At 39.7% G+C, this 16,342-nt stretch overlaps 2 protein-coding genes across 15 annotated transcripts in view; both read left to right on the top strand.

Annotated features, from left to right (window-relative positions):
• The window catches only part of hoxc10aa (homeobox protein HoxC10aa), an 88,138-nt gene that overhangs the window by 49,144 nt on the left and 22,652 nt on the right, over nt 1-16,342 (top strand). For 11 of the 14 annotated variants that reach the window (XM_045692202.2, XM_045692203.2, XM_014135576.3 and 8 more), the window contains one exon: nt 3,286-3,334. The exons of 1 other annotated variant lie outside the window; for it this stretch is intronic. The gene's annotated coding sequence lies outside the window, so the exon portion shown is untranslated. Of the gene's footprint in view, nt 1-87; nt 350-3,285; nt 3,335-16,342 lie in introns of those variants that run through there. 2 more of the 14 variants (XM_014135571.3, XM_014135572.3) reach the window with 1 other exon arrangement.
• Nucleotides 7,989-9,886, top strand: hoxc4aa (homeobox protein HoxC4aa). Its single transcript, NM_001139530.1, is given in 2 exon segments — nt 7,989-8,500; nt 9,051-9,886. Coding segments are annotated over 2 exon segments (810 nt in total). The 5' UTR covers nt 7,989-8,058; the 3' UTR covers nt 9,419-9,886.

Here is a 16,342-nt window from a genome sequence, read left to right as displayed (position 1 = left end):
TTAGCCTATGTAGGGCTATCAAATTCCCCTTTATGGTATCTCTTTCTTTTAGTATTTTAAAGTTTGGAAGGTTATTTATGCCAATTGCCTCTAGCGGGGCCTGTGAATGGTGCACACGGAGCACGTGGTGCCATTAAAGTGGGTTTTATGGCCTGGAAGAGCTGACAAACCCTCGATATATACACATCATATATAATCTTAACTGTCCGGAATCGCAGCTGCTGGCTCCTCTTATCCGAGGAAGAAAGGGCTGTGTGGCAGTTAGTGTGGATTACCTTGGCCCGGACTAGTCTGCCTGTAATGGTGGTGCTGGGCTCTCTCAGTCACAAATGGATCCTTAAACGCTCCAGTAAGTTTACAATATTTTTACTTTCCAGCATGTTGTGTCAATCTATAGCGTTTCGTTTGTATTTGGTGCTGTGGTTGTTTTTGCTTGATGTTTCCGACGCAACAGGATTTGTTTCAAAATGGTTGTGGTATTCATCCCTTATATTTTCTATACCCAATCGTTATTTTACATATCTGACTCTGCTTGCTGTTTGTTGGTCCTTAGAGGCTAAATGTATTCCAATAGATTACAAACTTGTGTCATCCATGCATGTTCCCCTTACCACTGGCAAAATGAAGTTATGAGAGTAGAGTTAGGAAAGAGAGGTCTGTTCCAGCTTCACTTGAGTGTGTTCTACTTATGCTTGTTCATTAGGCATACATCTTTATACAGAACGGAGTATATATTTCTTTGGATAAAGGCCTACTTCACTTTGCTGCACAATGGTCAAATGCTTTATTCTATAATATGTTACATAGTTGTGTGTGTGTGTGTGTGTGTGTGTGTGTGTGTGTGTGTGTGTGTGTGTGTGTGTGTGTGTGTGTGTGTGTGTGTGTGTGTGTGTGTGTGTGTGTGTGTGTGTGTGTGTGTGTGTGTGTGTGTGTGTGTGTGTTGATGTCAACAGCTGCTATCCAAACCATTGCAGTCAGGTTCCAGAGCTTGGTCATGTGCATAAATGACTAGTTTCTACTTGAATAAACATAACAAGCTGTCTCGGTTGGGACCAGGAAGGAGGTACTGCTGAAGCAATCATACTGATGACTCAGAGACTGAAGAGTGTGTGATCGTAGTCCCTGCTCAATGCTTCATCTGTCTTTAATATCTTTGCAGGGCAGCCCAGTTGATGCCTGTGACGGTAGAAGGCCGGTTGATAAACGTCATCCATCCCTTAATCAATGCATGGTTGTGATTTTATGTTTGTTTTTGTAGTTGAGGAATGGATTAGGTGTGGAAGGCGTGGAAGGTGTTTCTGCAGCCAAACTGGATGTAGAAGAGCAACAAGTTTAGTCCCAATTGTAATATTGTATCCATCACTATTTACGTGGGAAAGTTGTGTGGTTGATATTGATATTGGTAAGATCCTCTGCTGCCTTGAGTTTTCCATGTTCGTGTGACCTGCCAATGAACTCTGGGCCCTATGTTGTAGCTTGTAATTAGGGCCCAGTATTTCCTGGTCAGTTCACAGAAGGGTCAAGGAGGAACTCCGGGCCCTGATGATGCAGTGAGTTGATGGGTTCATGTTGAGTATTAACCCCAAAACTTCCTGTTAGATGAAGAGATGGGAAGCCAATAGGGGGTGCTATTTAACATGCTCCACCTCCATATAGCGAATAAGGATGTTAAAGAGGGGATTCACCTGCATAATATGCATTGGAATGGAGTTAAGTTCTTCACTGTTCTTAAGCTCAGTTATTCTTTACTGTTCCGGTTGACTGTATTCCATCTATGGTATCACAGTGATTGGCAAGTACTCATCCAATAAGAAAACCATTGCCTAGTTTAGATCATGTAAGAGTTATGAGGCATTGAGAACGTTGCCTCGTTTTTTTTGTTAGAGGAACCCACCTCCAGAAGCCAACAAATATTTCTCGATGAACAGAAAACTATATCATTATTTTGTATTTGTTTGCATACTTGACTTAATGGTTTGTTATTTTGTAATATTTTCAGATTATATTAATCTCACTTCATGAAATGAATTTGTTTCATTATGAGATTGAATTAAACACAGTTGAGCATGCAGGCCTATGACATTAATTGGATTTCTTAGTGTGTTCATTTCAGTGCCAAAAACTGCCAGTGTAAGACAGATGCAAAAAAAAAAAAACTGTATTTTTTCAACAAAGGGTCCGAATTCCAGTTATAGAGATTGCAAGTGTTATGATGTACAATCAAAATCGTTTACGCTTCAGGCTTGAATATACCCAATGCGGTGACAAAATCTTCATTTTGACAATTGAACATTATTCAGCATGGTCTGAATCGAAGTCGAGGGATTTCTATAAATATAACTTTTGCCCAAGGAAATGCCAAACGTATAATTCCAGTTTAACGACCCCAAACCGACCTGTCCTTAATATCTCTCCTCGGCCCCAATTCTAGAAGATCACTTGTTATAGCTTTTTCTGGGACACCTCACCTCAATTAGAAATGAACTGGAAGGAGGGGGATGAGAGACAAGGGGTTGGGAGGATAAAGTGGCAATGAAAATATAAAATGATACAACAAACAATGCAAAGTCAAGAACACTAACGTTGTTGTTATTAATGGGGAAGGTTATAGCCCATGCGTATGTGGCTATTTCTAAATATATATATATATATTGGACATTTCAGGGAGATTTCAGAGAGAAGAGAAATTGTCGTTAGAAATGTATGACATATGACTTAATTCGTATCGATTGCTTTTCGATGACAAAAAAGATTGTATTTCACAGTATTTTAGCCTTTTCAAACCTGCTAATATATTAGATAATTCCCTGTATTTTTATTGCGACAAAGATCATTTCTAAACGAAAATGTCCATTGTGTTTTTTAGTTATGAAATTTGAAAATACTGAAGGCTATCCTGACCGTCCAATGACATTACCTTCTGTTGTTTTTCAGGACATCATAGGCTACACTTTTTTTAGGGCTGTTATTAAAACCATTCCGAATAATTTGGGATGAAAAAATATATATACTTTTGCAGGTTTTTTATTTAGCTAGGCAAGCCAGTTTAAGACCAAATTCTTATTTACGATGACGGCCTACCGCGGCCAAACCCTAACGACGCGCTGCACAATGGGACTCCCCATCACGGCCGGTTGTGACACAGCCTGGAATCGAACCAGGGTCTGTAGTGACGCCTCTAGCACTGAAATGCAGTGCCTTAGACCACCGCGCCAATCGGGAGTTTGAACTCTAGTATCTTATCCTGCTCATCATCTTGTTTCTTATTGTTATTTTATTTTGCAGACAACGAAATGAGGACCGATACAGAATGAAGGGGAGATGTACAGTATCGGTAAGTTGTTTATTATTTTTGCACAAACAATAGGCTACCTGCCCCATTCGGTCCCTTCCTGCAGAGCCAACAGAGAGGGCAGTGTTCCCTGATAATAGCAAAGCCAGTGAAATGCACTGGGCGCGGTGATATTAGCAAAAAGATGCTATTTGCTTTCATGCTAAGAAGTTCGTTTTAACTAGACCTAGGCCTATGGACGCAAATTCCATTGTACAACAATTACTCTTTATTGCACTATATAAACATCATTAAGATTATTTCACACATGTTGGGTTCTAATTTTCTGAAAGATATCTATTTAAAACAATCATTCAGTGAAAGAACAACGAATCTTGTGTTATCCTCCTATCAATGTTGTAGCCTACAGATTTGTGTTGCATGCATATCGTGTGTTACAGATATGCACTGTAAAAGGGTTATTATGAATTTGACAGTAGTTTACAGGCATCTAAGTGGCAAGTACAATTCTGTATTTAATATTACAGTACACCTACTATAATATAAACAAAGTATCAAAGCAAGTACTGTGTAATGCCACACAGTACATTACCGTACATGTACTGTATTATACTGTAAAAAAAGAAAATGCTACCATAATCGAAATGAATGAGTGAATGAATGAATGAATGAATGAATGAATGAATGAGTGAGTGAATGGATGAATGAAATTAATTGAGGGGAGATTGTATTCCATAGTATTTTACTGTAATTACAAGGGATTGGTACAAGCAGGTTGGCTGCTAAGTGTTTACACATTACAGTATAGTAATTAATATTTGGGTTTTTATATTACATACACTTCTAGAGGCCTTAACAACGGTTTCTAAACTGGCAGCAACTACATGGAAAAACAGATCAAAATGACATGGGAAAATGCTCAAACATTTAAGGTTTAAGACTGACTGCCTCTGGGGCCCTATAACCACATTGGAGTTAAATTGGTACCGCATTCTAACTCGTGGGTGCAACAAATATAGCCTCTTACAAGGCACGCCTCAAAATATGTAAATGAGACAGAAGCTACATTACCATGCAACCACACTAGTGGTCAAAAGGTTTTTAGTGCTCCAAAGATACGGTATGGTACTGTATTCTGTGGGGTGGAATTACAGTGCCATTCGAAATACAGCAATTCTTTCCCCACCGTCAACATTTTCCCACAATGCACCATAATTGACAGTATGCTGCAGTAAAACGTTTCAGAATATATTACTGTTGATAACACCCACAATTACAGTATCATTTACAGTTTTCTGTTACAGTGTGCAGCCTATGTTTGTGAAGGAGAACATTCCGCAAGGTGTTCTGTGAAGAAAAAGAAAGGTTCACCATTTTTCCCATGAACAAATGAAACATCAAATGAGTTTGCCTAAGGGCCTCATCTTCCTGTAGTTCTACATTATAACTAGTTATTGAACTAGGGGAGAGATCTGAAATCCATTTGTGGATAGAAAGAATTCATTGCTTTTCGCCCATCAATAATCCTTGGCAGTGAACTATTGGAAGTCAAACGTGAGGGGTGAAACGCAGGTCAGGCTGTCTAACGAATATTAAAAAGCGTCCAGAACACTGGCGCTGGGGTGAGATGGGACTTGGGGGCGTGCACGGGCCTGTGAAGGCGGGGGCGAGTGCTAGGGGGAGTGCGAAAATTCTAATTATAAACTGAATGGTTCGAACCCTGAATGCTGATTGGCTGAAAGCTGGTATTTCAGACCGTATACCATGAGTATGACAAAACATGTATTTTTACTGCTCTAATTGTGTTGGTAAGCAGTTTATAATAGCAACAAGGCTCTTCGGGGGTTTGTGATATGTGTCAAAGCACTCTGCGTTGCGTCGTGAGTTGGATGAATTGGCCATATACCACACCCCCTCGGGCCTTATTGCTTAATCATATGCCGAGATTTGCAGATGCTAATGTTAGATGAGCAAGAAAGTGTGTATGTGTTCTTCTTCTCTTGTCTATCCTATATGGTTACCAAGGTGATTGACGTCTTTGTAGGCCTACCTGCACCTATTCTATTCCAATCCATTCAATTTATGATATTATATTATATCTATAACATTATCTTGTTCACAAGTCATCTGAACATGTTCATCTTTTAATTGTGCATCAATAAAAACGTGAAGATTAAATTGGCGTTTTCCAGGCTATTCGGTTGAATATACCTATTCACCATTTTAGTAGACTATTAGATTGTTGAAACAGGTCACTCTCACACCATGCACGATACATTTTTCATCTCCGTCTTCTCATTAACTTCTAGGATGGCAGCCAGAGAGGTTACCGAGCGGTCAGTATGGTAATAGCGAGGCAGGCGAGCACAAGAAATCGTTGGGGACAATAGAAACTTATTTTTCATCTGTGCTGTCATGCCGGCGCTTTGCAGGCTACCCACCACCGTGCACCGTGTTCGTGGCTGAATATTCATAGTTTAGAGGAGCGACTAACCTCAAAGGCAGGCTACTTTTTTCGTGTGTGTGTGTGTGTGTGTGTGTGTGTGTGTGTGTGTGTGTGTGTGTGTGTGTGTGAGAGAGAGAGAGGGAGAGAGAGAGAGAGAGAGAGAATAGCTACTGCAGATATTTTATTGACAGATTTTCAACAGAATTCTGACAGTTCGATATTTTCTTTTCAGGCTACAATGGAAAATACTCATTAGTTGTCTATATGTACCCTGTAGAACCGAATTTGTGTTAATATATTACAATCGCAAGTACGTCTCTACAGGAATACATGGGCTACTGAAATCCCACGTCTGTCAAGATAATCGTCTGCTTCAACTGTCGCTTCTATTCAGTAGGTTATAGCTGCGTTGTATCACGTGTTAGCATGAATAATAGGGCACGAATAGCCATAAATCTCAGAAGAAGTCTGTGCAAAATATGTGTCTAACCTACAAACAATCTACATTGTCTAGAAGAAGCCCAGGCCTAGGCATTGTAAGGACGTTCAAAGGCATATATTTTGTACAGTAGGCTATCTGGAAGCAAAGGTATACTACTACTAGTCTGCCTGTACTAGTAAAACATGTAAGCAACCAGCGATCGTTTAAAGCGGACTGATTTAGGCCTACTGTGTTCTATAGCCCTATAAAACGCCTCAAACATCGCTGCCAAAAGTAATAAAAATGGCGGGCGCGCTCTACACATAAACAAACCATAAACATCTGCCCTGCTATGTTATTTTCACCAGATCATGTTGACAAATGACTAAAAGAAGACCACCACCTCGAATTTAGACGCTGATTTGCAAGCAGGTGATTGACCTCGTGTTCTGATCCTTATGTTCTTATAATCCATCCCTGTCGTAGTAGGCTAGATTTATTCTACATTTATTAAAAATTATTATTATAATTAGTTATTAGTCTATTAAGCGATAAAGTTCACAGACTGATTATACGTAGGCCTACAGTCCTGTGATTTGTGGTCTCGTGCATAATTTAAAGGATGGAATAAAAAACACGAATACATTTGGCCAACAGTTAATTACAGTATAATTGCGCCTGTAACGCATCTGTGGCAAGTGATACCACTCAAAATTGACAGCTTTATCTGCAATGATTTACTTTTCTGAACACAACAGTGTGGGGGGGTTTGTAATGGATGACGTTATTTGCTCCGCATGCTAGAACGGATGTCAAATGAATAACCTATACACGTGCCCTTAGACAGCCACTTGTGTTGAAGAAGATGAAGCCACGATGGACAAACACGTCCCTGAGACTCATTTCAGAGTAACGTAATACTGATTTGTTTACTAGTTGGATCACCATTTCATACTTATGTAGTTTCTTGTTCAAATGTATAGACCTCTATCCAGAGAGAGAAAGAGAATGCGACGGAGAAAGGTATAAAGTCATACTGCGATATTCAACCATAATGCCAGTGATATTGCAGTATCATTGGCATCTACATAATACTATTTTAAAGCAGTGAAATGTGTTTGACCGTTTTTGAAAGTATTCAAATGCAAAGTATTACATTTTTACTTGTACTTCAGTATACTTCGTGATGTTGTAGTTACCTAAAAAGCTAATGTATACTGGTATAGTAATGGTGTACCTCTGGTGTCCTCTGTCTTCTGATATGGGTCCAGTTCTCATTTCAAAAACTCTCGCTTAGTTGGAACTGGAACGTATGCATAACACGTACGATTTACGCGAACGTTCATGGACTGTTTGAAGGCAGCATCCGGATATTCTTAGACAGGGTTGCCTTTATTTTTGGGAATAAGGTAATCCTGCCGCTGTTTTACTTGCAGTAAGCAGCCCAGTTGTTATTGAGATTTTGCGTGCGATTATCCATTCACATATGTCTCTCTACCTCCATTTCTATTTCTGAATACTAATGATGATGATGATGATGATGATGATGATAATAGAACTATAATGAAAGGGTACACTTCACATAATAAGTGTTTGTTTTGATTGTATTGGTAATACAAATGGCGTGAGAGAGAGACAGAGAGAGAGAGAGAGAGAGAGAGAGAGAGAGAGAGAGAGAGAGAGAGAGAGAGAGAGAGAGAGAGAGATTATGCCCACAATGGCGACCGAAGGTATGTTCGAAAACCTTTGGTTCCTTATCCGGGGACTACCTCTCACTCTGCTATTGGGCCGTGGGGTCACGTGGTAAAAGTAACTTTACAGGGCTGCTCGCAAGTAGGAGGGCTTTATGGAGCAGAAAAACGACAAAGCTAGAAAAATTATTTTCCACTCCAGAAATTAATGATCATGAGCTCGTATTTGATGGACTCTACCTACATTGATCCGAAATTTCCTCCATGCGAGGAATATTCACAAAACAGCTACATCCCCGACCACAGCCCCGAATATTACAGCCGCGCAAGGGACCCTGGCTCTGGCTTCCAGCATCACCATCAGGAGTTATACCCTCCGCGGGCGAGCTACCAAGAGCGCCAATATAACTGTGCAAGCATCCCTGAACCTGACACGCAAAGGGGACATGGACTACCCCATACTGCGCACCTGCTTGCAGGGAAAGGGCAGCCAGCCTCATGTGAGACCCCACAGCTACCCATGTCCCCCACCACCCCACCGGCTGCGTCCTCCGCCTGCAACCAAGCTACACCGGAGCACCCAAATAGCTCAGCCTCCTCCAAGCAGCCCGTGGTATACCCATGGATGAAGAAAATTCACATCAGCACTGGTAGGCAACTTGTCTCTGTGTTTGTCTTTTCTCTCTCTCCACTCTCTACTCCTCTCTCTCCTCCTTTCCCTCCCTTTATCAGTGCCTCTAACTCCCATCTCCTTCCCAGCCCCTGCTACGATAGGGGAGAAGCTTTTGAAATGGCACAATTGAGGCGGATTTACGACTCAGCGTCGGTAATTACACCCACCATAAATTTTATAGCCGAGGTATACTCTTGGCAGCCGTATCACCATGTGGCTTCTGCTGTTATGTAGTCTATGTGCGCGATGGAGAGAAGAGGGGGAGAGATTAAACGAAAGAAAAAAGACTGCGCTTTGTAATCTTGCATTAATTATTTAGCGCATACTTGGATGTGAGTGTCCCCTAATTACAGAGAGATAGACAAGTTCTTAACTTCCCATTTAGATTCTTTCTCACACCAGAACTACCATATCTAGCCATTTATTCTGCCCATTCCCATCATATATCTCAGTTGAGGACACTCTTGTTTACCCCCTCCTTCCCTGCTTTTCTTTCTTTCTTTCTATTTACTTCTCCCCTTTTCCAGCGAACCCGAATTACAATGGAGCGGATTCCAAGCGGTCTAGGACAGCCTACACTCGACAGCAGGTCTTAGAATTGGAGAAGGAATTCCACTATAACCGCTATTTAACTCGGCGGAGGCGCATTGAGATAGCTCACACATTGGTTCTCTCCGAACGACAAATCAAAATTTGGTTTCAGAACCGCAGGATGAAGTGGAAAAAAGACCATAGGCTTCCTAACACCAAAGTGAGATCCTCCACCACGGGCGTATCCTCCGGGTCCAACACAACCTCATCAACCGGCGCTGTCGCCACTTCCGTGGCCACTGGTGCCATTATTCCAAATGAACTTTCCGGAGGAGAGGATGGCGAGGATATTACAACGTTATAAGGCGAACAAAACAACAACAAAAAACACTTCAAGGGAGATAGAGAAATGACTGATTATTTATAGAATAAAATAATCAGTCATATAGAATATATTTTGTTTTCGTAGCTATTTGTGTGGTTTCATTTAAGTCCAAAGTTATATAAAATGCATGTTATATAGCATGGATTTATGCGAATACCGATGGGTTCTTTTTACGCGACACAGGGTTTAAGTTATTTAATGCTGAATCAAAATGATGTTTTTATGAGAAAATGTTTTGAATGAAGGAAAAAAAAAATGTAGGCCTACATTGTATCTAAATGTTATTGTGGGCCATTCGTTTGCCCTGCTGCCCAAGGTGAAATGCACAATTTATTTATTTCAAGCGCAACACTGGAAGAATATCATTATCATCATAGTTATTTTTGGTAAAAATGCTGGAACATACCGACGGGAACATCGATCTTGCAAGGTGAATTACCTCGCGTATTTCAAAAACAGGATTTTGAATGACAATTTAGTTTGTGGTGTTGACGTTGTGTTTAGCAGGTTATTGTAAAATGCAATAAACAGAGTTTAGTGTATTTGTGATAATCATATTGGTCAATAAAACAGTGAGTGTTCTACTCGTTTTCTTTCATGTTTGTATGGATTTCATTCATGACCAATCGAGATCAAGTATAATTTATTTTGATAACAGAAGCTCTTTCCATGATGTGGTGAACGTTATTTCAATATTTTATGAAAGTCACAATTGACCAAGTACTGTATTTACTTTATAGTTCAGCCTAACAAAGCATTATACATTTGTTTGGAAAAGTTGTCCGGTTGCAACGTTCTCGAGGTTGGCATGTGTATCAGATTCACCATTCATATTCCCCCTTAATTCCTAATAATCCACAATAGACCTATTCCATAATCCAATAATAATCAATGACTCTATTCCAAATAAAAGATGCTATAGCCTGGCTGCATGCGTCCTATCCTACATGCTAGCTCATTAGTCTCAAGGACATTCAATTAACATGGCAAGCCATTCAACCAGGCCCTCAACCAGACTCCCTCTGTAGAATAGGCTTCTGCCTGACTTTCTGGATCCCTGTTTCCTGCTCATTACTGAACCTATAGCTGCACATAACTCTGCAAATCAGTGTCGTATTGCCAAAATAGGACCAATAATAATTTGTGTTAATTCCCGTTTTGCCCCAATTACAGGTTGTTTTTCTTGTCTTCTAATAAAGTAACTTGAAGTCAGATTATGGGGCCTTATCGTGGACAATAAATTATACTATAGCTTACACAATATTGCACTAGGATCATATCTACGAGCATTGCCTCAGATTATCCTAGAATATCTTGTAAAAAAAAAAACATTCATTTGATAATAGTTTTTTATATGCATGCACATGGGCCTTCTCAATATGCAATCATTTCTACAGATATAAAATGGAATGTTAGTTTTCTGAGATTGTCATTCTAAAAATAGCCCATGTCTGTTGGGCCCTGAGACCTCCCCTGTCAAAGTGAAGAGTGTGCTTTTAAAAAGTGGCGCTGGAGCAACGTCATCGTCACCTCTGCGCTTGGTAAGTAGTCTACACTGCAAAGGTATCGTGGCGGGATTTTCCATAGGCCTATATGGCAGTGTTGTGGATTTATTGTCACCATGCAACTGTAATAATACATAGGCTACTCATATTGTGCAATTGCTCTCCTGTTACCATGTCTTGCACGATGAAAAAGACCGTTCAGTTAACAGTTCTCCAAAAATCATTTCATTTGAGGAATAACTTTTTCTTATCCAGCTCAAAATGTGGTGTAAAAACATGCCACGTTTGAAAAGAGCGTAAGCATTTGATAGATTATTAAAATGTGTGACTTGAATAGAAATGATAAAACGGCTAGATGGGGGGCAGAAGATCACAAAGGGGAGAGGTAGTCTATTCTGAACCATCAATCTTAACGCCGCAGAGTCAAATTATTTGGGACTGAATATATTAATTTGGCAACAGCCTCTCTCACAAAGAAATAAACCCAACTCACTAACTAGCAACTTTACGAAATAAAACTATCAGGGACAAAAATGAAACGTAACACCATGCCGAATTCCAGGAGCCTTTATGTAGCTGCCAGGGCCCGTTTTCCCAAAAGCATCTTAAGGATAATGATGAACTTAGCCTTAAGATGTTTTGGGAAACGGGGCCCTTGACAGTTGAGAGAATGTGTAGCTACTCCACAGTCTCAGCATCCCTCCAATCTCTTTCTAAAACCTGTCGCCTCCATGTCGCGAGGCTGAAAAGGTACTTTATTGAAGTTTGGGACGAACCGCGAGAAGGCCGAGTTCAGTCGGAGGGCACATTTTCTGTCCCATTAGGTCCGTTTCAGTCGGGATGGCCGACCTTTGCAACCCCTGTGACCTGACTGGCTCTCTATACGTGTACCTTCTGTGTGTGCCCTCGTAGGTGGTACCCCGTCCTTACGTGGCTTCGTCAGTGCGCTGGCCTTTGTGGGTTTTTCTGCTCGGGGCCTATTGAGGGGCCGGTGGAAGGGCACCTCTGAATGTGTTGCTCTTTTGTTGCTCTCAGTGGTGACCCGAGAGTGCGGTGAACTGTCGGCTACTTCTCTTCCATTGTGTAAGACCTAGCCCTCTTGGACATCTTACACATTTGAGGGACTTCCAAGTGGTGACTTTGGAGCTTCTGATCCGTATGCATGTGAGTGTTAGGCCTACTCATGTCGAATGCATTATTACAATTTATAGGATTCTGCATAGGAAAACGTGTTATATTTGTGAAAATGGATCCATCTTGGTGCATAACAGCTTCAATATCATTACGGGTAAACGTTACTTTTGGAATAAATATTATATAGAAAAATATATAGGCTACGTTTATGTGGACATTTGCTCTTGCATTGTAGGCCTAAATGGACCATTTCATGTATTTCAATCCAAGTCATCTATTTGATTCATGCTCCCAAAAATAAAAAACGTTCCTAAGTCAGTAAATCACAAAATTAAATACATATGTTAATAGTGTGAAGCTATGAACAACCACGAACGAAAGCATTGATTTACAAAACTGATTCTGCAAGAGATCAGACCAGACATCTAGCCTAATTTGAGCCTATATTATTTCATATACATTTTAACACCAACCTTGATAAGTTCAAATAATGACAATATTATACAAAAATGCACGTCTTCAACTTGTGGGCCTTCATGGAGACAATGATAGGATGCTCCAGCAGGATAGGACTGAAATCCCCTAATATATACGATGGACGGACGGTCTGAAGTGAATGGGCTCGTAGTGCACTGTGCAGGTATGTAAAGTTATACAGGCATATGGTGCATTTTATTAGAAGCTTTTGTACCTCATGTACCTCCCTTTACAGTTCACTGATTTACTACGTACTGGTCTGTTACGATCTATTGTCGAAGTGGGCCTATACGAATACATTAATTAAACCCTCTCACACCACAACAGCATGCATCACACTCGGTAGAGATTCTCCAACCTGTGCTGGTTAGATGTGATATGTGTGTGAATGGGGTTAGGTGTAGATGTGTAGATATGAACGAGAGTGGTGACTTGTAATTACACCATTTGTAACAATATTTAGATAATTGAGGTTCTGTCGGAACCTCTTAGAATGAATAATTCGACACTGAAACAGTTTTATCATGACTTGTGATCATAACATATAATTAACGATTTTAGATGTAGGCCTATGCCTTGATTTGCCCCTAAAACATATATCAAACCTATGCAGTTATTGTTGTCCATGGCACAAATATGTTGTAGCAAACAGGAAGTTTACACACAACAGTTCTGTAAGCGATGAACAGCTTCCACGTGCTATAGAACAGTAATTGTACCATTTATCAGCATCTACGTATAGCCACCTCACCTGACATTTTGTGCCCTGAAGATATTTGAGAATAGGGGTTGCACAGAGGTTATGTGTGACAATACGTTTATTTTCACATTGTTCAATATTATTTGAGTAAACACAAGCAGCAAAAAAAAAAAACGTATATCTGATTGTAATTTCCATGAATCGGACATAGCCCATTGGGTACTCCAATAGGCCTAGGACGTAAACATGTACAAAACACGGTCATTGAAAGGAAATGTTATTGATACAGCACAGAAATGATGGAGGAAATGAACTTTTTCAAGTTATTTTCTTGTGACTTAAACAATCGAGGTTGGCCCTTCGCAGACCTTAGCTGCAACCTAATGTATTTTCAACTTGATTTGAAAGCTTACTTACGAGTTGCAGCTTTCAATCAAATCTACATGTTTATGTAATTACGGAGAATGCTAGTTTGAAAGTAGATTATGTAGCCAGATACTGATAATATAAATAATTCTGAAAGTAGATTATACACTATGGGTTTAAATGTAAAGCAATTACGCATTAGTTCAAATGTAATGTTTTATTTGTAGCTACAGGCTAAGACCTGTCTTTTCAGAATTATTTTGTATTTGTTTAATTGTTTAGCTTCGTGTATTTCAACTGGTGTGATGAATTCCCAAAAAGTAAATAAAGAATATGCTGCATTTTGTACAAATGTAGCCTATATTTTTGGAGTGTATGCCTAATTATTTGGTAACATTCCTGCAAAAGCTAAGACATTGTGAATCTTGTCTCTTCAAAGTCTTTAGAGAATATTGAGAATGTTTCTCTCCATATGATTCCGGGGAATGCAGGCGAACATTCCACTTTACAACATTGATTTATGGCAGGCCTCTGGCAAGACATCTTTCTCTCTCACACTCTCTTGGCGGACGGAACCATGAAAATAAACTTGTTAAAAGAAGTGGAAATCATATATCCGAAATCCCAAACAACCAAAAAAAAAGCAGTTATGATGATCATTGTTGTAATATTTGTAGATTTATATTTGTATATTATGGCTACAAAAACGTCTCTCCCTTGTTCAAGATTAATTTATTTTTTAACGAAAGGTCTGACTCCAGACTAGTGTGATGGGGATGGTGTAGTCTGCAGAGCCGTAAAGTATTTAAGTAAAAAATACTTTAAAGTACTACTTAAGTCGTTTTTTTAGTATCTGTACTTTACTATTTATATTTTTTGACAACTTTTACTTTTACTTCACTACATTCCTAAAGAAAATAATGTTCTTTTTACGCCATATATTCTCCCTGACACCCAAAAGTACTCTTTACATTTTGAATGCTTAGCAGGACAGAAAATGGTCCAATTCGCACACTTATCAAGAGAACATCCCTAGTCATCCCCTGCCTCTGATCTGGCGGACTCACGAATAACAAATGCTTTGTTTTTAATTGATGTTTTGTTGTTGGAGTGTGAAAATTGTGCATCTGGTTTGCTTAATATAATGCATTTTTACTTATTCCTACTTTTACTTTTACTTTTGATACTTAAGTATATTTTAGCAACTACATTTACTTTTGATACTTAAGTATATTTAAAACCAAATACTTTCAGATTTTTACTCAAGTAGTGTTTTACTGTGTGACTTTCACTTTTACTTGAGTCATTTTCTATTAAGGTCTTTTTACTTCTACTCAAGTATGAAAACGGAGTACTTTTTCCACCACTGGTAGTCTGTTTTTACAGCAGTCATGGCAGCTGCATAAAGGCGCAGAGTTGAAACAGGGGTCAAATCTCATGCTCCAGGGATAGGGGAAATAAGGCTGCTCACTCTCACATTGACCAGACTTAAGGAGGGTGTGTCATAAATCCGTAAATCTAGTCGGTCCGTTCACCCCCAGAGGGGCAGATGCACCACGTCTGGCCTGTGTGCTTGTGTGTGTGTGTGTGTGTGTGTGTGTGTGTGTGTGTGTGTGTGTGTGTGTGTGTGTGTGTGTGTGTGTGTGTGTGTGTGTGTGTGTGTGTGTGTGTGTGTGTGTGTGTGGTGAATTGATTCTCGAATCTATTATTAATGAATTATTTACAAGTAGAAAAGTTGCCATCCAAGGCTCAATATTTAAAAAGTATAGGCACTTAAAAGTTGTCAATACAATTATGGTTATTCCTTTATAAACGTCATAACATATGCTGCATTTAACAGTTGTAATTAGGCCTACTGCAGTTACTTATAAAGAAAGCATTTATAGATATTAGTGTAACGTAATATAGCATTTTACCTAAGTTTCAGTCCCTGGTAGGCAAGTGTCCAAGTATTGGTCTATTTGAGACATGGATTAAAGTCAGAGCTGGACTGAATGCACTGGACTGCCGCCTAAATGATAAGGGGAGTGTGATTAGTTGCAATAGCGTCAGTAAGTGAGCTACTCATAACTTCTTGTCTTCACTAGTATACCCAACAGACGTTTAATATGAATTTGATTACATTTATTTCTCTGGACAAGTAACATACATTTCCAAGGTATTGTATAATTCTCAGCAGCCATCTGTTCTTGTCACCTCTCCAAGTCTATGCAGGTCCATTAAATCAGGTGAGAGTGTCACGTCCTGACCCTTGTAAGAGGTCATTTGCCATAGTAGGGTGGTCAGGGCGTGGCAGGGGGGGTTTGTTTTGTAGGTATTTTGGGTTTTCTGTTTCTATGTGGGTTTGTTGTAGTTATCATTTTCTATGTGTTGGTTTTCATGTTCGGCCGGGTATGGTTTCCAATCAGAGGCAGGTGTCTTTCGTTGTCTCTGATTGGAAGCCATACTTAGGCAGCCTGTTTTTCCTTTGGGGTTGTGGGTAGTTGTTTTCCGTTTTGTCTGAGTACCTTACGGAACTGTTGGCTGTCGTTCTGTTATTTTGTTTAAGTGTTCTCGTGAAATAAAGTAAGAATGAGCACTCTACACGCTGCGCCTTGGTCCCCTTTCATATGACCCTTGTGACATTGAGGCTTTGGATAGGGTTAAAACATTCAATTCAGGCATTTATTACGAATGGTTAAGTTAAAGGTTAAGGTTTGATATGATTGTCTACCACTGGGA

Source organism: Salmo salar, chromosome 13, assembly GCF_965601325.2.
Source record: "Salmo salar chromosome 13, fSalSal1, whole genome shotgun sequence".
Taxonomy (NCBI): domain Eukaryota; kingdom Metazoa; phylum Chordata; class Actinopteri; order Salmoniformes; family Salmonidae; genus Salmo; species Salmo salar.
This window is presented reverse-complemented; position numbering and strand designations above follow the sequence as displayed.